This window comes from Podarcis gaigeae (assembly GCF_964106915.1).
Source record: "Podarcis gaigeae genome assembly, chromosome: 3".
NCBI classification, from domain to species: Eukaryota; Metazoa; Chordata; class Lepidosauria; order Squamata; family Lacertidae; genus Podarcis; species Podarcis gaigeae.
In genome coordinates, this window is record NC_139680.1 from 33,098,307 (window position 1) to 33,121,072 (window position 22,766).

General features: G+C 40.8%; 1 protein-coding gene across 43 annotated transcripts in view; it reads right to left on the bottom strand.

Moving 5' to 3' along the window:
- Positions 1 to 22,766, bottom strand: part of LOC310840285 (dystonin-like) — a 298,340-nt gene that overhangs the window by 83,156 nt on the left and 192,418 nt on the right. For all 43 annotated transcript variants that reach the window (XM_083729601.1, XM_083729632.1, XM_083729623.1 and 40 more), the window contains 13 exons: positions 22,516 to 22,692; positions 20,789 to 20,912; positions 17,108 to 17,316; positions 15,842 to 16,159; positions 15,499 to 15,665; positions 14,166 to 14,322; positions 13,051 to 13,174; positions 8,804 to 8,872; positions 7,295 to 7,530; positions 6,844 to 6,973; positions 5,887 to 6,086; positions 4,396 to 4,891; positions 1,752 to 3,226 (listed from right to left, as the gene is read on the bottom strand). In XM_083729601.1, coding sequence (XP_083585727.1) covers positions 1,752 to 3,226; positions 4,396 to 4,891; positions 5,887 to 6,086; positions 6,844 to 6,973; positions 7,295 to 7,530; positions 8,804 to 8,872; positions 13,051 to 13,174; positions 14,166 to 14,322; positions 15,499 to 15,665; positions 15,842 to 16,159; positions 17,108 to 17,316; positions 20,789 to 20,912; positions 22,516 to 22,692 — 3,882 coding nt within the window. The remainder of the gene's footprint in view (positions 1 to 1,751; positions 3,227 to 4,395; positions 4,892 to 5,886; positions 6,087 to 6,843; positions 6,974 to 7,294; positions 7,531 to 8,803; positions 8,873 to 13,050; positions 13,175 to 14,165; positions 14,323 to 15,498; positions 15,666 to 15,841; positions 16,160 to 17,107; positions 17,317 to 20,788; positions 20,913 to 22,515; positions 22,693 to 22,766) is intronic.

Genomic DNA, 22,766 nt, shown 5'->3' on the forward strand with positions numbered 1-22,766 from the left:
CTTGGATGAGGGCCGGGGTTACAAGACAGAAACCAGAACTATGCTTCAGCAGAACAAATGCACAGCCAGTGGCCTGTTGCCCTTGCCTTAGCTCACCTCCACGCCTCTTTGTTTTGCCCTGACTGATTGATCAGTACTTTTCTTGATCCTGGGAACCAGGTTTGGATGAAACCTCTTGACTGCATAATGCCTGGCATGATCCCAGGTCATGACTCTTGGGACAACCCCCAGGAATGAAAGCTAATCTCAGCCTTTTTGGACCTCGCCCAGGACTCTGCTTGACCTCACCTTCACTCTGTCACAGGAGGGCTGGCTCTTCATATGGTGCACATAGTAAATGAAATAAATATCTGCCGCTAATACATATATAAGCACCAGCTGTCAGAGAAGACAGTTGAATTGCAGCTTCTTCAGTTCCTCTCCCCATTGTCTTTTATTTGGAATTGTTTGATATAAACACACTACTCAGAGCAGGATCTTTTTCTTCCTGCATGCCTGTGCAATGCCTCTGGGGCGTGGGATGCTGGAGGCTGTGTTCATTGTGCTTTGTCTTGCTCTCTGGGAAAGATTATGGCTATATTCTGAATGGGTGTGGAGGTGGGGAAAGTTCAGGGCTGCTCCTGCCCTCATTCTATCCCATCATTCAGCAATCTGTTCATGAGAAGACTCTCCTGCCACAGAAGCACTGAGCCTCCTCAGCCGGGCAGTATAGTAACAATGGGAAGCAAAGGAAATATAAAGATTCTTAAAGAATCCCAACTTTTAAAGTAAATTGAACTGTGTTAGTTAAGCTCTAGGGCAGTGTTTCCCAAACTTGGGTCTCTAGCTGTTGCTGGACTAAAATTCCCATCATCTCTAGCTAGCAGGATTGGTGGTCAGGGATGAGAGGATTTGTAGTTTAACAATAGCTGGAGATCCAAGTTTGGGAAAGTTTGTTCTGAATAACAAAAGCTGCAGTTGACAACCCTTCTGTGTGCTTGAGTGGAACCACAATTTAGTGTATTTGCACCCAGCCAGTTTTAAAATTACCATTAATCATGTCAGCTGTGTGAGAGGGGAGGAGAGGAAAACCCAAGAAGCTCAGCTTTGCTGGAGATCTTCAAAGCAAAATGCAGGACATTCTGTTTTAAAACAACTTAAGAATGCTTCTCTAATAACTTTTGACCAAAGAGAAGACCATCTTCTCAGTTTCTAAATTGCTTCATGAGAACACTGAGCTGAGAACACTTCATACAACTTCAGACCACAATCCTCAAATTACTTGAAAATTCCAAGGACCCCCAAACCAAAGGAGCATGTGATATCACTTCCTGTTGGACAACTTAAGTCTTATTCATTACAAGGCAAATAAAAATGTTATGATGTAACTATTTTGCAGCAATTATGTTTATCCATTGAAATTAGAGGAAGCATTTGAATTCATAAACAAACAAACAAAACTTGCTTATTAATAAAGCTTTAGATCTCAAGATGGGAATGCATTGGGTGGGATGTATGTTATGTTAGATCTCACTCGTCTTAAAATAGGCAAAAAGCACCCTCTGTTGGGAAACATGAAAAATGACTTTGAACGCAATTCTTAAGAAACTGACTGGCTTACAACACATGATCTATAAGCTGAAAAAGGAGGGCCAACCCAATCACTTTTCCTTGGGGGTCTAGACTACTAAGGAGCTTGCGTCACAATATTCTTACAGTTAGTTTTCATTTTACAATACAGAATTCTAAAAACTCAGAAAGGTCCTTCTTACCTTAAATACGTTCAGCTGCTGATTTATCGTCTCAATTTCCATTCCAACAGAACCCTGGGACTCTTCATGCTCTTCAACTTCCCCAAGCAGTTTAGAAAACCCCTTTAGTTTACTGTAGAACTCTTCAACGCGGCTAATAGTCCCTTCAATCTGTTCATCTCTGGCTTTTGCTCTGTCTAGCAACTTGTTGCACTGCTTATTTAAAGCCTCCAAGTCCCTTTTTATACCTGCAAGATCTGGAGAAGCTTCAGCTTCATTTGCTAGCATCATTTTGCAGGTATTATTTGCATTTTCATTACTGGTTATGAGTTCCTCCAACTTTTTCAGGAAAGTTTTTATATCCTTTCGCTGTGACTGCAGTGTGACAAGATCCCTACCCACAGAATCCATGCTGTCCAATTCATCATCGAACTCTGCAAACTGAGAAAACATCTCTCGGATGCTGTTTTGGAAATGGCCAATTCCCTGGAGTTTAGTCTCCAGGAATGAACATTTATCTTCAACCTGCTGACTGATGGTGCTGAATTCTTCTTCTAATGTTTCTGCCTGCAACAAGAGGTCAGAGACACCTGATGAATCTGAAGCATCTGCCACCAGTTCTTGGGCCAGCTTTTTTGTAAGGTCCACTTGAGCCTTCAAGGCCTGGAGTGTTTTCTGCTGAGCCTGCATAATCGTCAAGTGTTTGTTACTGTAAGTCTGGGGTTTGAGAGAATCGTGTGTTTGCAGCTGTTCTCTGGCATTCTTCAGCTGCTCTTCAACGTCCTTTGATGACTCTTGAAACTCTTTCAGTCTCTGAGACATCTTTTCCAGACCATCTCTCTTAGCATGCAGTTGTTCTGTGACTATATCCATGTTCTGGATCAGCAGTGTCTTCTCCTCTTCAATAATGTCTTTGTCTGTCTGACAGGCACTGAGTAATGTCTCAGCTGCATTACTTAATAGCTCCACCAACCCTTGGTGTTTGTCTAGGTCCTTCTGCCAGCTCTTCACCTGAGCGATGGAATTCTCTAGCCGAACAGGATCTATGCTCATTTCTATTTGAGAGGTATTGCTTTGGCATTTCGCTATCCAGGGTTGTAGGTTTTCTACATGCTCTCTGTATCTAAGGGCTTTTTCCAAACAATCATTTAATTTATCTTGCCTTTCTTTAACTTGCTTGTTCATTTCATCCCAGCTACCTCTGAGCAAGTTCAGCTGGGCCTGCAGCTCAGCCTTCTCTGCTCCCTGAGTCTTTTGGAGTAAACTTTCGCCTTCTGTGATGATTTTTTCATAAGAACCAGTCTGGTCAGACAAGACAGCCTTGAACTCTTTCTGATCATCAATTAATGTCCACAGAGACTCCAGCTTGGTAGAGATGGGACAAGGCTGATTCTGTTCTTCCTTCTTTTTGTCCAACCAGGCCTGAAAGTCCTTAGACATTTGCTGGAACTGATGAGAACTAACGTAAGTTGACTGAAGTTGCTCAATGTGATTGCCTGCAGAAGACAAATAAACAAACAAACAAACAGAAGTTCCTAAATTCCGTGTCTTTGAGTGGCTTCTAACTAGGATTTTGGTTGATGTTATTTCAATCAAGGAGAAACATTATGTTATAGGAAAATGCACCCTATTGCAATTTGAGATGTTTTATTAAACATTATTCTTCATTGGAGCTTGTTAGCTGATGTGTTTATTGAAGACCACCAGCTTGGAAAATAATAGTATTGCAGCCTAAATTATAACCCCTTGATAATAATAATCATCCCTTGATTCTTGAGGATGGGGAACTAATCAGGTAACCAGGATAGTATGATCACTAGTGCCACTATAAACATCACAAACATAAACGACATGCACTATGAACAGTAAAGCTTGAAGTAATCCCTCAACAGTCATTGAGATAAAATGCTTCCAAAGATCACTGCCAGTCCTGTTGCAACTTTACAGAACTCCTGTTGAGACTCCCTTGTTGAGTCTGAAACACCCCCTCCCCAAAGTAAGAGCTCATCCATACTTGTCCTGTGCCTAGAAAGCACAGGTCCAAGCAGTTTTCTGCTTGCCTAGCTAATTCAGTTTCCATGCCTGGAAAGCATGGATCCAAGCAGCTTTGCCCTGTCACATTCCCCTGGAAAACCCGCCCTTTAGTGCTAAACGGAACAAATGGCAATCAGGTTTTGCTGTTTGTTCTGTTTCAGCACTAAACCGCCAATTTCTCCAGAGGAAAGCAGCAGGGCATATAGAAGTGTGGATGAACCCTAAGCCTGTCTGAAACTGTGGCACAGTCAAGAAAAATACACAAAGGTTGGAGAAATATATGTACTTTCCCTACATAAATTTCACACAGAAGCATTAATTTACAATGTGTGAATCACTCACTGGTAAACACATACAATCTACTGTCAATCACATGGCATTTGATATCTTAAAAGATTCTAATAACTGGCATAGTCTAGAAATATGCAGCTATTCTCACCCACCCATTCATAGAATCTAGGCCCTCAATATCATCTAATCTCATTTGATGTGGTTTATTTATTGTTTATGACTTTTGTAATTATGTAAATCTTGTCATGCTGTAAGCCACCTTGAGCATTGGTTTTTTAACTGTGGAAAGGTGGCATACAAATAAAAAATGATGATGACGATGATGATGAAGTTAACGAACCTGCTTTTTGTTCCATATCGTGAAAGGGTTTTAAGATGCCATCCAATTGCCTAGCTAGTTCAGCTTTCAAGTAATCTTCTGCCACCAGTGCGGACAATTCCTCACACAGAGCTTGAGCAGCCTTTCTCTTTGGCATTTCCCGTTCAATTTCTTCTTTCACTTCTCTGGCCACTTCCAGTTGCCGTTTCACAGAATCAGGGTCTGTACTTATAGCCAGGCTGCTGTTGAGTTTATCATCCAAGACACTAAGCTTCTCAGAAAGGCTTTTCAGGCAGCTTTGATATTCTGTGCTTTTCACAATGGCTTGATCGATTCGGTTGCATCGGTCACTCAGCTGTCCGGTTAAGCCATCCCATTTCTGCGCCACAGCAGCCAGTTGCTGCTTCACCATTTCGTGAGAAGGTGGGTGTTCACCTGGTCTCTTCATTATCGCTTGTCCTGCTGTATTCAGCTGCTCATATTGGGGTTTTCGAGTGTCAAACTCATTGAGCAGAATCTGATGAGAGAAAGTAATTTCAGGAAAGTGTAAGGAAAAACAGATATCACAAACTGTACTAGCCGTTTACCTAGTGTAGCATCCTGAGCTGATGAGTACATGAAATAGCTCTTGGTCGTAAAAATAAAATGCATTCTGCCAGTATCGCTTTAAGGTAGGTTAATATATTCATATTTATCCCTTACGTCTGGTTCAGACAACCTGCTGATCCAGTACTGCAACCCATGATGTGGAAGAGCAGGTGCACCCTGCGTCAACTCCACCATGCATGTACTATCACTAAGGATAAAGAGGCACCTTGGAAAACACCTGATTTGCATGACCTAGTCTCCTGCTTTGAGACACGTGTTAAATGAATCAACCTGAGCATTGACCCGTGTGGATGAAGCAGTCACCACAGATCAAATACTGTGGTTTTTATCTCATCGGACATCACTCACTCCTGATTTTGGAAGCCAGTGTGTGTGCTGAAGGGGGAAATTATACACTTACATGGGAGTATTTGGAAGGAAGGATCAGTGAGTGGGCAAGAGATTAAGCACCTCCTTCTGCACTTCCAAGTGTCATCACATACCATGCAACAGCATTAGGAGGGAAAGAAGACAGTGAGACGCCATATTTCTTTTCCAATATCTATACTGGTTGTGAGTGTGGAATATTTTGTAATTCACGTGTGATTGATACCTGCTTATGTATGCACAGGGTCATAGAAGAAAGGCGCTGCCATTTATTTTCCCTTGCTCAAAACTTTAACCTCTAGCTGCACTTCTCTCGCCACATAGAAGCCCTTTTTTGTCATTATTAACATTATTAGTTCCATATATTTTTTTAGAAAACTGATTGTTGTTTGGTGCCTTCATATTTGTTTTCAGAACTACACTCCGCCAAAAAAAAGGATAAACCACATTGGTCATGGGTCCACAATAGCAGTGTTTTCAATCCAGGAAGCACAAGCATCTTTCTACAAATAATATGCAGTGAGACCAAATGCTCACCTGAACTTGCTGCCTCTGCGTGTTCAACATATTTGGGTCAATTGACAGTGGTCCAAGCACGCTGACCATTAATTCTTTTTCTACCAGCCACTGTTTTAACTGAGCCTCGGTTGCCTGGAACTGGGTCAGGTAATTTGATGACTCTTCCAGTTTTTTCTGTCTGTCAGCTGTTACCTGGCTGAGCTCCCTCCATTTGGAATCTGTGAAAAAATGAATGGAATATTTCGTAAAATTGCATGATAATTGTAGTAATTTCATATGAAATAGTCAAACAAATAAACAATGGCAGTGGTTTGCTGTGGACATGCAGATGGTTCCCGCTGCACTTCTCTACTAGAACAAGGGGGAGGAACAAACCATGACCCCTGGGCTTAGCTTTACATCCACCCTGGGGGTCTTGGTTTGGTTTGCTCACACAGGCAACAATCAAGAAACCAAGAACAAGCTTTGGCAAACGAAAAGCGGGGCTTGTTTTCAAATGCCAAGCTGAGGATTCTGATTTTGCAAGTGAGAGGAACAAACCACAAGCCCTGGCTTAGTATTATATAAAAACCAGGGACGGTGCGTTTGTTTCAGTCCAAACAAACCACAATGAAAAGCCAAGGTTTATGCTTGACTTCCGAATTGTGGTTTGTTTGAGTTAAGCAAACCAAGATCCCTGGTTTGGACGCAACATTAAGCCATGGATGATAGTTTACAGTTCCCATGAGCTGTTTTATCCTGACATGTGGCTGTGGCCAGTGCCTTTTAAAATATAAGATCTGATAGGCTAGACCAAACCTCATAAGCCAGTAGTCATGTATGAACAAAAGCATGTCCAGAAGAGGTTTCTAGTATGTCATGTGGATGAGGTGCAATCCTTCTCTCCAAAGCTCACAGACATTCAATCTGTGGTTTGTTTTGCCAAATGTTAGATCGTTGTCCTTCTCCTACACTGCAAAATAAAACTTGCCATACCTATTTTATCCAACATCTGTTTCCATTTCGGTGCCTCAGGAGAGTCTGGGTTCTTCTCCAATAGCTCTGTCACTCTATCCTTCAGTTCTTGCACTTTATTCTCATTCTGTTTCAATTCTGTTTCAAATAGCTATGAAGAATGAACATGTTAGGCTTGAGAATACATAAAAGTGTTTGGCAGAAGCGGTAATTCATTGAGATGATCTCTTAATCTGTTTAGGCAGCTCTGATACATTTTATCACAGGTATGCAATCTGACCTCTGATCCTATGCCTGATAAGACGTTTTTTATGGGATTTCCATAAGGTGTCAGTACAAAGTGCTAATATATGGTTGTACTGTTACATACATTATTAAACAGACCCTGTCCATTAATATGAACAGGAAGCTCATTTTAAAAATTAATTATGCTTAATTGATAGTTTTGAACAGAGGGGGAGACAGAAACTACCTTGTGTTGATCGACTTGCTCTTTAACAGCCTCACTGTCAATAAGAGTTGCTTCCCATTTGGCTGCAGCAGTGTCCATATTCTGTAACCATTCCATCATTGAATTTGATTCTCTTTGAATGTTTTGCATATTTGAAAGAGTGGATTCCAGTTCTGATCTTTTTTCCTTCAGTACAGCTCCCAAATCATCATAACTATGGCTTACAGTTGACATGTTGTGTTGGACAGTGGTCACTTCTGCAAGAGAGGTGGACATACATTATTATTTTTATTCTAGTCATGACAGCAAGAAAGGATGCAAATATTATATATTAAAAGTTTTTAATCCTTCCATAAAATAATAACTAGAATAATTGGTTACAGTCATTTCTTTCCTACAAAGTTGATACCCCAATATTAGTAGATTAAGAAAGAATGAACCAATCACCAGGCTGATCACAGTGGATTTTTTTATTTTTTTGTACAGAAATATTGTATTGTGTAAGGACTTCTGAAAGAAAATCTTGCATGAAGACAAGCATTATTTTGGTTTCTAATTTAAGGGTTTTGGAACACAGCTAGTTATCACCATCCTAATTTCAACATCTGATTTCTTAGGAAAACTGAGGTGTTCCAGAGCCTGTTATAGTACGATGTGTGCATGCTAATTTTTGATTAAAACAAACCTTAAAAACCATGCCTGTTAATTTAAAATATATACTTCCGCTGTTTTCTGTTAACACATACAAAAGATTCAAGAATGAGGCTCAGGATGATAACAGCTAGGCAGGCCAAACACAATAATATAAGAGGATAGTCTGTCTGGGGCCTTTCTGAATTCCACCCCTATTTAGATGGTTCCAATGTTCTAACTCAAGGCCAAAGTAGAGGCAAAATGGGAGATACATGGAGTGTCTTCTGATTATATTTTCCCCTTGAGGGCAGCTGTGGAACTCCAAATTGGATTGGAATAGTTAGTGGGAAAGGGGGAATCTGTCCTTTTTCAATGAACATCATCCCCCCGCCCCAGTTGCTTCCCTCCTCCCTTTACTTCAACTGTTCAAATGAATGGTGTGAGAGACTCCACGTATCTCCAATGTCACATCTACTTGGGCTCTCCAGTATAAGCAGCTTCTTATATTCATATGTTATCTTGGGTCACTTGATAGTCAAGTCACTTCTTAAAAACAGTGAACTCCACCTGCTAGAGATAACAACCTTGCTACTGTTGCTACTCATGATTACTTCTTAATGGATTAAAAAGCCAGGAAATAACTCCTTATCTTGTCTTGGCTCTCAATTAACCACAATCATTGGTTCACCCACTGAAACCAGACAGAAGTTGAATTAACCGGATGCATGCAGATACATAGACATAGACATATACATATATATGTCGAAGTGTAGAAGACCCCAGCTAAATAGGGGGTCTTGACTGTTATTTAGAAAATTCTATTAAAATGGGACAAATTATAAACATCTTATGCTTGCTTATAAGATTTATGTATTTAAGTGAGCCATTATTAGTCACCTTTGTTTGTTAGGAATCCCTGGGTACCTGTAGCTGCTCCTTCACCATTTAATACTGTTCCGCTTACAGCTGAAAGAGAGATTAGAGATTTAGAGCAAGATTCAACTAATGAATTCAGTCAGCAGAAGCCCTGAGCAAGGACTTCCACTTGTACTATGGAGTCTCCCCTACACATGTTCCCCAACTGGCTCAGGGCAGGTCAAGAGTACCCCTGGAACAGCAAGCAGGGGAGAGGAGGGATCATTCCATCTGGCAAGCTTGCCCTGATGGAACAATCATCATAATGCAATGTTGGGTTCTTCCCTCATTGTTCAGACACTATGGAAGTATTTGATCCCTTTTCAAACCAATTTAAGGGCCAAACTAGATGTGGCATAGGCAGGTGAACAGCTCTCCCACTGCATTTTAGAAGAACAGCCTTGGAGATGTGTGTGTCTGACTGGAATCATGGCGCTACGAAGTAATGGTTTAACCCTTTTCCCAGTGCCATTTCCCCCATGAAAATCACCCCCATTGAAGCTGCTATTTGCTCCATGTGGGGTAATGTTCAGATACCATCACCCATAGTTAATGCTAACCAAATGTTTTGGTTCAGACAATACAATAAATTGTGGGGAAAGGGGAGCATGTGAGAACAAGGCTCACCTAGGCTCATTTATGTTATGGTAAATTATGGTTTAGTGTGACATGTGAATGCAGTCACACCATGACTTGCCTAAAGCACCCAGTGAGTCAATGGATGAGCAGTGTGTTGAAGCCAATTCTTTCTTTTATTCTTATTTATAAAAATATTTGTATACTGCATATTGAGAGAGAGAGATTTTCAACAATAATGTAAAACCAAGGTCTAAGACTATTATGTGCGTCACACTGGTTTTAGTGGTTTAAGAGTAGACTAGTTGTAAGTGGGATCTTCATAACAACCAAATTTTTAGGATATTTTTACAAAATCAGTCCCAAATCAGCTCAGCCCAAGTGCTGTCATAACTGTAAACACAAAGATACATGCTAATATCATCATGACATTATAACTTTGGCAGAAATACTTGTGTACAAAGCTTTCTGTGAGAAGCTGCCCTAAGCATAAAATAACACTGCTGCAGACTAACTATGAAAGGCACATATATCCATTATTAGCAGCTTGGAATTTGGAGCCCGATCACTCTCTGATTGCAGATTGCCCGTACTAAACATTTTAAAGCAAAATATAATGCATATTTGTGCCCAGCATAACTGAATTGGTATATACAGAACTTGTTCTGAGCTGTTATCAGTACCTATGTCTAAAATCTTGAATGAAACATGCCTTAAGTCAGCAGCTCAAAATATTCCATGTAGTTGCAGTTCTGTGATTCCATGCATTGTGGAACAAAGACCCCAAAACATTTGCGGTACACTGATTTAGAACAGACAAAATGCAGAATGAGAGGGTTCCCAAAGTTAAATTTTGGTGTAAAACTTTGTTTTGTGTTTACAGATTTTCCACACTGTGAAATCAACTTCAGAAACCCTGCCCCCCTTTTAGCTGTTCCACAGGCAAATTCATGAGTACCCATTATTTATGAAGGGAATAAGAGCGCTAAGTAGAATCTACTGTATGTCTATGTAAGTAGAGAGCCTGAAGATGATTATTTAATGGAGTAGAATTAATGGTTGCCTTGGAGAAGGCCAAGCATTCACCCCTCACCACCAGCTGGAAAGTGAGTGCTAGCCTAATGGCAGCTGGGAAATGGTGAGAGCAAGTAAGTCAGCCAAGTAAGTGAGATGTTCACATACTAAGATATTGAGACTTTTCTATATTTCCCATGAGGGAAACATTTATCATTGGCACAAAACTCAGGGTACTTGCACTCACTCATAATGAAACCAATAAAGAAATGATTAACACATTTAGTAAGCAAATTCTGAACAGATATTTCACCCTTTTAAAATAACATTATTTCAAGTACACAAAGTTCTGTTGGTACGAATACTAAAAATTATTGTCTGCGGCTTAACAACTTCGGACCAGTATACTTAAAGAATTGCCCTATCCCAAATGTGCCTATTTGCTTACTTCACATTTACAAGTGCCACACAATGTTCATTTGACATTTGAGAGAAGTCATTCCTTTTGCACAGCAGCACCTGTCTTCTGAAACTCCCTGTCTGCTGGCATTAAGGAGGTTTCTTCACAGTACTGTTTTATATACCTACTGAAAACTTTTCTGTTGTAGCAAGGCTCTCCAGACACATGATTTGCTTTTTTATTTCTTTGAACAAGCAGCATATAAATTTTCTAAATTAGAGCAGTACTTGCTCTGAAGTTACTTGCCCTTTACTGCTGAATTCATTAGTCCATACTAAAAATGGAAATTGCTCTGATTTAGGAGGATAAGCTACACTTCTTTTTGAAAAAGAGGATCTGATCTCCAAAGTGCACACAAACTGAGGTTTTCAGTCTACGTTGTTCCGATAACCCATACAGCTAGCAGGAAGTGGCACAACCTGCATGGGTCATATGGTACTCATGCTACCTGCATTTTCACAGGACACTGCCTGAACTCTGAACTGTGCATTGAGACCTGAGTCAGGAGCATGGAAAGCTAGCATCTGGGAACACTCCAAGAAGGGATTGGAGGCAGAATTTTAATCATAAGATGAAGAGGTTTGGAAATTCTCAGCCAGAGGAGCAAGTACAGTGGTTGCAGACCTCAGAACACACTGAGGTGGTAGTAGAAGTTACAGCGTACAAAACAATTCATGCTCCTCCCCAAAGAAGAGGGAGATGTGTGGTGGTAGCAGGTGACTCTCTACAGAGGACAGAGGCAGCAGTGTGCCAAAAAATGGCTCATGGTTTCAGATGTCTCTATACAAATGCACAGAGTACGGAAACAAGCAAGAAAAACTTGAGCTCTGAATACAGGATGGCAAATATTATCTAATAGGCATTACTGGAACCTGGTGGGATGAGACTAGAATGAGACTGGAATGAAGGAATTGAGGGGTATGACTCATTCAAAAGGAATAGATCAAACAGGAAGGGGGGAGAAATAGCATTACATGTAAAAGATGTGTACACTTGTGAAGAGATCCATGAGATTATATGGGTAAAAATGGTAGGAGAAGGAACTACAGTGACCTTGGACTGAAGACTTGGATGATGCCTTCCTAGAGCAGATTACCAAACATTCAAAAAGGAAAGATATAGTAGTCATGGGAGACTTCAACTATCCCAATATCTGTTGGAACTCAAATTCTGCCAAGAATTTAAGGTCCAACAAATCCCACAATTGGCTCTCTGGTAATTTCATTTCCCAAAAGGTAGAAGAAGCAACAAGGGGGTCATATATATTGGACCTGGTCCTCACCAACAGGGAGGAACTGATCGACAAGGTGGAAATACTCAGAATCTTGAGAGGAAGTGATCATGCCCTCCTGGTTTCATGATACAGAGGAGAAGGGAAAGCTGAGTGTAGTCAAGAGATGCACTCTGGACTTTAAGAAGCTCAATTCCTAAAAGTTTAAGGAGCTACTGGGAGAAATCCCATGGTCAGAAATACTCAAAAGCCAAGTGAGCCCCAGATAGATGGGAGTTTATTATAGGTGAAATATTAGAGGCCCAAATGCCAACAATTCCAACAAGAAAGAAAAGCAGGAGGTAGCTAAAGAAACTGGTGTGGCTGCATAAGGAGCTGATGGATTAGCTGAGATGTAAGAAGGGAATGTATTATAAATGGAAGAGAGGAGAAATCACAAAGGAAGGGTAGATACAGGTATCCAACAGTTGCAAGGAGAAGGTCAGGCAGGCCAAAGCTCAGAATGAAGTCAGGTTTGCAAGAGAGGTTAAAAATAACTTTAAAAGCTTATTCAGCTATGTTCGAAGCAAGAAGAACAATCAAGTAATAGGGTCCTTGTGTGAAGAAGACAGAAAAATGCTATTGAGTGACAGAGAGAAGTATTTTTCTAAACTGAAATAGCTCTGTCAGTACAGCATGAAACTCTGAATCTCAGGGTCATGGGTTCAAGCTGCGTACCAATGGCTCAGGCTTTTCTTATACCACCTGTGACCTAATGTACCTTAAAATTCATGTCTATCAAGCAATCTGGCATAAAATTTCCCCAACCACACAGGATTGATCTAGGGAGCTAATAAAGACATCGTGTGTGTGTGTGTGTGTGTGTGTGTGTGTGTGTGTATTCTGTGTTAGCTATTTAATTTCATTCACGTGTACTTTTAAATATGTAGAAATGTCCATTGAACATACCTGATTTTACTCCCCTTGACCTTACAGGGGAAGTCACAGCACTAATTAGGTTGCATAATGCTGTTCCTCTGCTAATCATTTTCTGAATGTCAGGTGCCTTCAAACTCCATTCCTCCTCCAAATGCTAAGAAATGAACAAGATGTTATTTTCAACTACTGATTATATTTGTAAGTGTGACAAAAAGCATTCCACTCTAGATGGGCTGGACATGGCCAGAAATTATCTCATCATGTCACATATCCCACTTGCTCTATCATCAAACTGTGCCCTGCCATTTCTCATTTATGACCCAAAAACTGGAGTGAACATTTTTTAAAAAGTGAGATAGCAGAACTCTCAAATGAAATAGGGCTGGGAAGATGTACTGGTACCAAAATACTGCAAGTACTTTACTCATATTTAAACCATGCCCAGTTTCTTATTATAAAAATGAATCATATACAGCAATAGTCTGTGTTGAAACATAGCTAAAAATGGGACAAAAGGTGTCTGTCTCAGTCTAGCAATTAGTTGCAAGCCAAGTTCTCCACACTTGCAAGAATTTCCCTATTCACTAATGTGTGCAGCTGCACAACGTACATCCTTTTGCACACACAGAGGTGTCTTTTGCTTTGAAGTGAGTTGGTAAGTTCTTGCAAGTGCATCGTCTGTCCCTTGGAGCTGTGTCATTATGGTCAGTAGTCAACTAAGTCTTACTAGGTGTACACCCATTGAAATAATGGACCTAACTTAGTCATTAATTTCCATGGATCTACACTGAGTAAAATCCAGTTGAATACCAACGAAAAGATCTACTTAATTCTTTGAAACCAAAAGGACACCATCAGTTGACAAATCAACTGACATACAAATCCAATTACAGTGGTACCTTGGGTTACATACACTTCAGGTTACAGACTCCACTAACCCAGAAATATTACCTCGGGTTAAGAACTTTGCTTCAGGATGAGAACAGAAATTTTGCAGCAGCGGCACAGTGGCAGCATTGGCTAAAGTGGTGCTTCAGCTTAAGAACAGTTTCAGGTTAAGAACAGACCTCCAGAACGAATTAAGTTCTTAACCTGAGGTACCACTGTAATGAAATTATTGTCAGAAATGATAAGAAGTCTCTCACCTTGGTGTTCTGCAAATGTTTGTTTAAATTCTCCACATTCAAAGAGGGCTGGGTAGCTGGGATTCTTTCCGTCATCTCATCTACCCATTTCTTCAAAGATTCTACATGAAGATTGAACTCATCCATCTGCTTCTGGCAAGAGGACACATCCTCTTCTCTGCACAATTGAAAACAAGGAAGGGATACGGGAGAGATAGTCTCCTTGTTCTCGGGATAATGTAGGCAAATCCTCCTTCTAGGTAAAACTATAATATGGGCTTTATTAACAACCAGTATGTATAGCCGGGACTGAAAGCACTCCTATCTATGCACAGAAGGGTTGCAAGTGTTCCTTTCAGACTACAGCCCCTCATACCACATCTCACATTTCAAATGCTGCTCCAAAGTGAGAGTCTTGTTGGACTAACAGGGGCTTGTCACAATGTACATGCAAACCATCACACCCGGCCCTTTAGATCTCAGCCCAACTAGTGGCATTTCCTTATATATTATTACTGTATTTTTACTGTTGTCTGGTTGGTGCACACAAGTTCCTGGAGATGAAATCCCAGCCACTTCACTCCTCCCTGTGCCATGCTGAGCTAAGCCACATATTTGCTTATCATATCATCTAGAACTGGACTCATGATTTAGTTTTCTCCAGAAAACATGCCGGACCAAACTATGGCTCAGCTCAGCATTTCTAGTTCTTTTGCTGCTTGCACCATGCTGAGCCACATATTTGCTTATCATATTGTGCGGACTCCTAGAGAAGAGAACCCATACACTTGTGCATCTATGCAAAGCTATGGTTTGGCTTAGAATGACAAGTGTTTCTTAATTCTGCAATATTGTTACAAGCCAGTAACTTTTCCTTCACTTTATGAAACTGCAAAACACACCACAACTGTCTTATAGGTCTGGGCATCACATTATTTGGAACTCTTACTTTTATAGTTGCAAAATTTAATATTTGTAATTGGTAACCCTTTGGTTGGTTGGTTGGTTGGTTGGTTGGTTGGTTGTCTGATGAACTTGCAAGATTACAAGTTCAAGGCATGCTTTGCTGAGCCTATTTTGATTCTGCTGTACACTATGGGGGGGGGGATATTAAAGATTAACTTCTAGTATTGAGTGGGATATTTTATCTATCAAATTCTAAGTTACCTCAAAAAGGCACCTATAATGAAGTGTTTGAAATATGCTCATGGAAATTATTGTAATTAGGTAAAAATAAATCAGTCACAAGACAGATAATCCGCAGAAATTATTTACTCATTGACAACCCTGATTATTTTCATCACCACCAACACCATCAGCACACACTATTCTAAAATTTGATTATTGTACTCACTTTTCTCGTATAGTCTCTTCCATTTCCTTGAATTTCTTTGACAAGGCATTTACTTTTTCTAACACTAATGACCTGTCTCCAGGAAGAGCATGAGGAGAGAGTTCTTCAATGAGGTGTTGCAAATTTTCAAGATCTTTTTTCTGCTCCATCAGTTCAGTGTTGGTTTCCTTTAAAATGGACAAGAAAGTAATTGCTTCACACCTGAACACACTGCATGGTGTTCAAAATTTATTCCTTGGACTCAGCAGGTTCTCTTATAATTGTGGGTGGCATAGTTACGCCAGCCATTGTACTGCTCAGTAAGGGGCAATGTAGGGCTCACAAAAGTAAAAATCTACAGTACCTGCACATATAAGGACATCTCAGTAACGTCTTTTCCTGGGATGTCAGCCTCGCCAAGAGCCTGAGTTTTCTTGTCCAAGAATGACTGGAGTTTATCAGTGAGGAACTCAAACAGCTCCACTTTGGTCTTCAATCCCTCCAACTTTTCAAGTTTTTTCCTGTGTTTATTATTTGCTTCACAAAACCGCTGAGAAAGTTCGTTCATTTTAGCTTGTAAAGAGGATGCAGTGGATGGGTCTGTTGTTTCCATGAATTTGTTCAACTTTTCTTTCATGGCATTTAGGCTACTTTGCCGACCCACAATGTCTTGTTCTAGAGCCTGGGATAAATAGATAAGTCTGAGAAGACAGCCATACTCATGGGTGCATCTCTATGTGAATGAAGTGAATGCAAGCTGATGTAAATGACTGCACTTCCTGTAGTCAGTTTCTAAAGCAATGGAATCCACAAACAAGAAGTGGCAATGAGGAGAACCCCAAAGATAAAGATGCGGAAGAAATCTGAATTGCATTTAAAGGTGAGCATGAAAGAATATGTGAAGCAAAAGCACAGCTATCTTTTGCACGTCTTCAAATTTACCAATGCAGTTCTCAAACTAAAAAAATCTATACACAACTGTGTATATTAGCATGAAAGATTTATAAAAATTCAATGAATGTAGCACACAAAACTGCATAACAGGCAAAAATTGTTGCAAAAATGTGTATATCAGGCAAAATTGCACACATCTATGTGTACATTTAGGAGAAAGGCACACAAAAATGCTAATGAATTGTTGTGACGACTTCTTTAAAAAAAATTGAACTGATGCAGAAATGTGGCAAACAAAACTTAAGATTGGAAAAAGAAGAAACTAAAAGAGACAGATTTGTTTGTTGCTACTCTTAGAAAAGGTAGTCATTACTCAATAGCTGCAGACGTGACGACCAATGGTTTTGTGCAGCCCCCTGTGCTGACCCTGGTAGTATATTTGGATTTCTGGCAGTCTGCACAGAGACTGGGACAGCTGACATGCACTTTTGGGTTGTCTGGCACACTAACATACAATATTAGCATGCATCTCACCCACAAATGCACTATGCGCACTAGAGAAAGTCACCGTCTAGATGCACTCTAATGAAACACTGTTTTAAGACTGAATTTTCTTCAGATACCTGAATGTATTAATGAAAACTTGTTTTCAGTATCTTGATTTCCCCCGCCCCCACTTTGAGCTTTAAGTTCCTGGCATTAGGAGGAAAATTTGCTCTGCTAAAAACTAACTCACCATACTTTTACTAATGACATCCTGAATTACAGAAGAATTCAAAGGCACTTGACCTTGCTCCTCAAGACTCTTCTCAACACCATTCATCCAATCAAGCATTTCATCCAATCCATCCTGGACGCTTAATGAACGTGTCAGAGTGATCTGAAGTTTCTCATTCCGGTCATTCACTGCTTTAGATAAGTGATTATACTTATCCACAATAGTATCTGAAAGAAACAAGTAGATAAAGGATAGTTTATAAGTTCACAACCATTTTAGAATACAAGCAACTGCCTTTGGCAGAGTTATGCCAATAGTCCAGCTAAATCAGGGATGGGGAACCCATAGCCACCCAGATGTGGTTGGACAACAATTCGCATCACCCTGGTACCATTGGCCACGGGGGCTGAAATTGGAATCAAACAACATCTGGAGGGCCACAGGTTCACTACCCCAGGGCTAACACAACATAATTTACTGCAATTGGGAACAGCATTTCGGGGTCTCAGGCACAAGTCTTTGCCAACCCTGCTCCCTAACACCCTATGACTGGAGTCGATGGAATTGAACCTCAAATTTTGTAATACATCCAAGATAGCTCCTGTACCTTAAACAAGTTATTGGGGAAGAAGAGAAGTTAATCCGTAAAGTGTAGCTTGCCTTGGCACACTGCAGCAGGAGTTTGAAAAGCTGCACCTGACAATATTCTCTTATCTACGCAAGTGTCAATTTTACAAGAGCCTTAACGCTGAAAGGTTAGCCAAAAATACCAGCAAAGCAATACTTTTCATGTAAAACACACATTCAAAGTATTGCTAGGTCACGATTTTCGGCCAAGCTTATTTCAACCATGAACAAGATAGAGAGTTGAAAACATAATCCCTTTGAAAACAGGCAGGAGAAATTTCCCCTAAGTTTTGGAGCAGGATAGGCAACTAGACAAAGTGGTGGGAGTGTCTCCCCCCCCCCTTTCCAACTTTTCTTTTTTAAATCCCTGTAGCTGCCTGTATCCCACATATTCTGGAACACTCATGGGAAATAACACACTCTCTCTCCTCTTAAGGAACAGTCCGCACTCCCAAAAAAATTCTTCTAACTCACTTTCCCAATCCACACCTAAAGATTTGCCTAAGGAGTATTCTTCAGAATTTAGTATTTGCAAACAGCTAGCCAATATGATCAATAATTAGCTGTGACAAGGAGCATACCACACGATATAGGAAAGAGGCCAGTTAACACAAGCCGCACACAGTAGCGAACAATGCTTGGCTCTCAGAGTAGCCCCAGAAGGATGCAGAATTTTCTACTTGAGGTTCTCTCAAGTGAAACTGTACCTTAGAAACTGAACCTTAAAAATTCACAGCATAGGGGACCCATAGATAAAAGTTATTTTTTTCTAAGAGCGTACTATGGATTCTTCATCAGTACGCTGACTGGAGTCAGACATATTCGACTCTGAGAACAACAAAGGGTTGGGAACACGTGATTCCCTTTTACAAGGGAGCTGGGAACATGTGATTCCTTCTATGCCTCAAGTGCATGCCCACAGAAGACAGCCTTGTGGATAAAACAGTTGGATAGAACAGTTAATTGATTCAGGTGGCTTGACACAGGTTTTAAAAAGGCAAATTGCAAAATATCTAAAAGAAAGAGGTTATATAAAAAGCAAATGTCCCCAAAGACTGCTGAGGCCCGAAGTCAAAGGGCAATATTCTACAAAAGAAGGATTTCATCTGTTGTTCCTGCTGACTGATTTCACTGATATCACTGTCTCATAAAGGGGACAATTCTATCAGTTGCTCAGAACTACCCTACATCTCCAAGCCAGGTAAATACAACCTGGCTTTTATTCTTTACAGCAGGAATGGGGAACCCTTTTCAGCCTGTGGGTAGCATTATTTTCTGGGCAAGTTTCCAGGGACAACATGCCAGTGGTGCGCTGAGTAATGAATGTAAATTTTGTCCTTGTACAATAAGCTAGTCTCTACACACACTCCCATACGCTTTTCTATCCTCAAGAAGGGTGCAAAGCGAAGAACGGGTGTAGCTGGTGAGGGGATCTGAAATGGGGGGGTTCCCCAGAAATTCTGTAGTGTCGGGTTTCCCGCTTTTTTTTGACACATTCTTTATTCATCAAATATCAAACACAAATAGCTAGAAAAGCAGCTAGAAAAATATCAGACGAAGCACTGAAAAACAAACCACCAAAAATTTAGCAGGTTAAGCAGTGCCAGGCATGAGTATGAAAAGAGGTATTGCAATATTTTAATACATTAACTTGTAACAGCAGGATGTTAAACAGATGGACTTCACATACTTGACGGTTGGAACCAGGGAATTAAAGGCTTAAGTCTGCATAGCCAGCTTTCTCTTGCAGGCCTATATACATATTCCAGTAATCTCATATGGCTGCTAGGGCAGAACAGTTATAATTTTAAAAGAAACCTCAGTCAGCTCAGATATCCTCTTCTCCAGACTCTTAGGATGTGTGTCTTTTTAACTCACTGAAACCACAAGATCACCCCTGAATCCAAAGTTTAGTTTAACCCGTCATTACCTCTGCACTTCTTGGTAACAGTTTCTCTGTTTCAGCATATTTGATTATTATTACAAGTAGAAATATCACTGAACTGTGTGTCATTTCCCCTAATTCTTTTCCGGCTTGAAACAGGAAAACAGATTCTGAACATGCACAGTTAATGCCTATGCTGGCCTTTGAATAATAGATAGTTGATGGCCTCCGATCTTAACTTTTGTGTGTGTGTGTGTGTGTGTGTGTGTGTGTGTATAGAGAGAGTAAACTAATTTGATTTTTTTTTAAATGGTATAGTGGTAAATAAATATTTGTATAAAGAAATATAGATGTGATGAACTAGAAAGCGATAGTACTCTTCTTAACTATAATTGTTTACATATGATTAGCACTACGGTTGTTATGTTGAAACTTCTTTCAACAATGACAAGGTGACTTTTTGCCTTGGAGCAACAGGACACACTACCACCGACACCAACACTATGACTCGTCACTAATGGATTTGGAAGGTTCTGCAAGTTTCAAAGGCCATTTGTCGTGTGGTCTGAGTTCTGACCAAAGTGCTTCATAAATGTCCTAGAACAGACATGGGGAACCCGTGGTCCTCCAAATGTTGCTGGACCACAATGCCCATCATCCCTGACCACTGGGTGGGACTGATGGGAGCTGGAATTCGATGGCACCTGGGGGGCCCAGGTACCCCAATGCTGCCCTAGGATCCCCTGAAGCTATTGAAGCTAAGCAGGTGGAAGCCTGATCAGTGCCTCACGGGAAGGCTACTGGGAGTCTCACATAAGCAACTTCAACACATCTCCCCTCCACCCTTTTGCCCTTGAAAATGGCTCACTCATCCCATTTGTAACATGCGACTGGAGCAGACCTGCATTTAGACACGGGTCTGTCACTGTCATGTACGGTTCAGCGCTACATTATAGGGACATGACCCAGTCAAACCTGAGCACTAAGTCCTGCTGGTTTTCATGGGCTGAGAGCTAAACAACTGCTCCGCCTGATTCAGTGAATTATGCCCTTTGCCTTAAAAAATAATAAAGGTAAAAATAGCTGAGTTGTAGGAGGCCAGGAGGCAACCACCACTTAGTATCTTCTCCAGTCTACAAATATGAGCAATGGAAGAAGGAAATGGAGAAGACAGTTACTCATCTTACCCAGGGTATTCTGGATTTCATCTTTGTCTGGCAGTAATTCTCCCCTGGTGTCAAAAAGCACTTCGGCAGCTTTTTTCAGTTTCTCTACAGCAACCTGGTGACCGGACACTTGCCCTTGAAGCACCTGTAAAAATGTACAATTTTTCAATTCTACTGCTTGCTAACGTGTGTTTATGTACACACAGGCACACAATAACAGTAAGATAGGTTTGGTAGACACCATTAAACATCATACAGATGACAATACACATCTTGCTCTGCTGGGCAGAATCCAGTCGGCTACTCGGGATGATAGAAAGCTGCACTAAATGAAACCATGAGCTGATCCAGAATAGGCACTTCTTATCTTGACTTGGGCAAGTGCAATTTGCAGCCCAAGATATTTTGCTTACTGCCCTTTTTTTGCATAGCTCCCATTTACTACAATGGGACTTACGCAATAACTATGCTTTTCATGCTATACATTAAAATTGCAACTTAGCTACCACTATGATAAGCATTTCTTTTTTAAAAAACAGGCTCTCCTAACCAACTGCCATAAACAGAGCTTCCCTGTCACATAAAAGCAGTTACCCATCCATGGGAAGAGAGTTTTGTTATTAAAAACGCAATCTGTGATGTCAGTCGGCCTTTGGGATGGGCAGTCAGTGGGAAGCTGCAGATGGAGAGCCCTCTCTGTTCTGCCTATAGCGCTACTTCTGCTTTATGTCACAAGAGATAACATTTGTCGGGAACCAGGAGGATTTGGAGGAAAGAACTCCAGATAAAGAGAATGTTTCATCTACCCTAATCCAGTTCTCTTTTAAAAACAAAAAACAAAAAAACTTCTTATGAAGTGTCCATATTGTTGTTGTTGTTTCCTCTCTCCACACAAATACAGTGGTACCTCTGGTTAAGAACTCAATCAGTTCTGGAGGTCCATTCTTAACCTGAAACCATTCTTAACCTGAGGTACCACTTTAGCTAATGGGGCCTCCTGCTGTTGCCGCAGCACGATTTCTGTTCTCATCCTGCAGTAAAGTTCTTAACCTGAGGTACTACTTCTGGGTTAGCGGAGTCTGTAACCCAAAGTGTTTGTAATCCGAGGTACCACTATACTTGAATTGTGATCCCCCCCCCCCCCCCGTTGCCAGCGTGATGCAGTGACTCCAAGTAGGAGTCCTGGGCTTGGACTGAGGAGACTGAGGTCAAATCCCTTCTAAACTAGGACATATTTTTTTCTGTCAGAACGTTCTGTAACGCTGTTCCGGCACCTCTCAACTGGGCCCAGGAAGTGCGGAGAGAACCCGTTTTTGTCCGTTTTATTTGTGTGGTGGTTGGATCAGATCCGAGTGTGAGTGGTGGGGTCCCCGTCCCCCCCCCCCCCCCGGCACCATGTGAGATGGATGTTTTGGCCCACAACTGTTCCTTAGCTTTCCAAATGTGCACCCAGGCTCAAAAAGGTTCGGGACCCCTGACATATAGCCACAATGTTCAAGAAGCACTTGGGGTCCCATGAACAAGTTGGAAGCCAAAGAGATAATGATCAAAAAAGTTTCATTGACAGGACACTTCCAGGTTTCCCTTGTAACAATCAGCATTATTTTTTTCTAAATTGGACATGTTCAACTAATGTACACCTCCCCCCCCCCCCAAACACACATACACCAAAGGGGAACATGGCTTTCCTTTATTCTATAAACTGCTTTTTCTTGAAATACAACAGCTCTGGAGATTTTTTGGTTTACCTTGGTTTCTTCTAGTTGTCTCTGGAGATTTTTTGGATCTACAGCAACTGCCTCAGACAACTGTTTATTCACAGCTTCTTCAGAGGCTTGAAGTCCTGTCAGAAGCCCAGATGAGGTATCCTCATAATTCTGGTATTTATCTACCAGATCTTTGAGGTTATTTCCAAGGATACTGCACTAGAAGTGCACAGAGAGAAAACGGTGTTCAAGAATGGAAATATATTTTAAAGCATTTGTATATAATATTACTA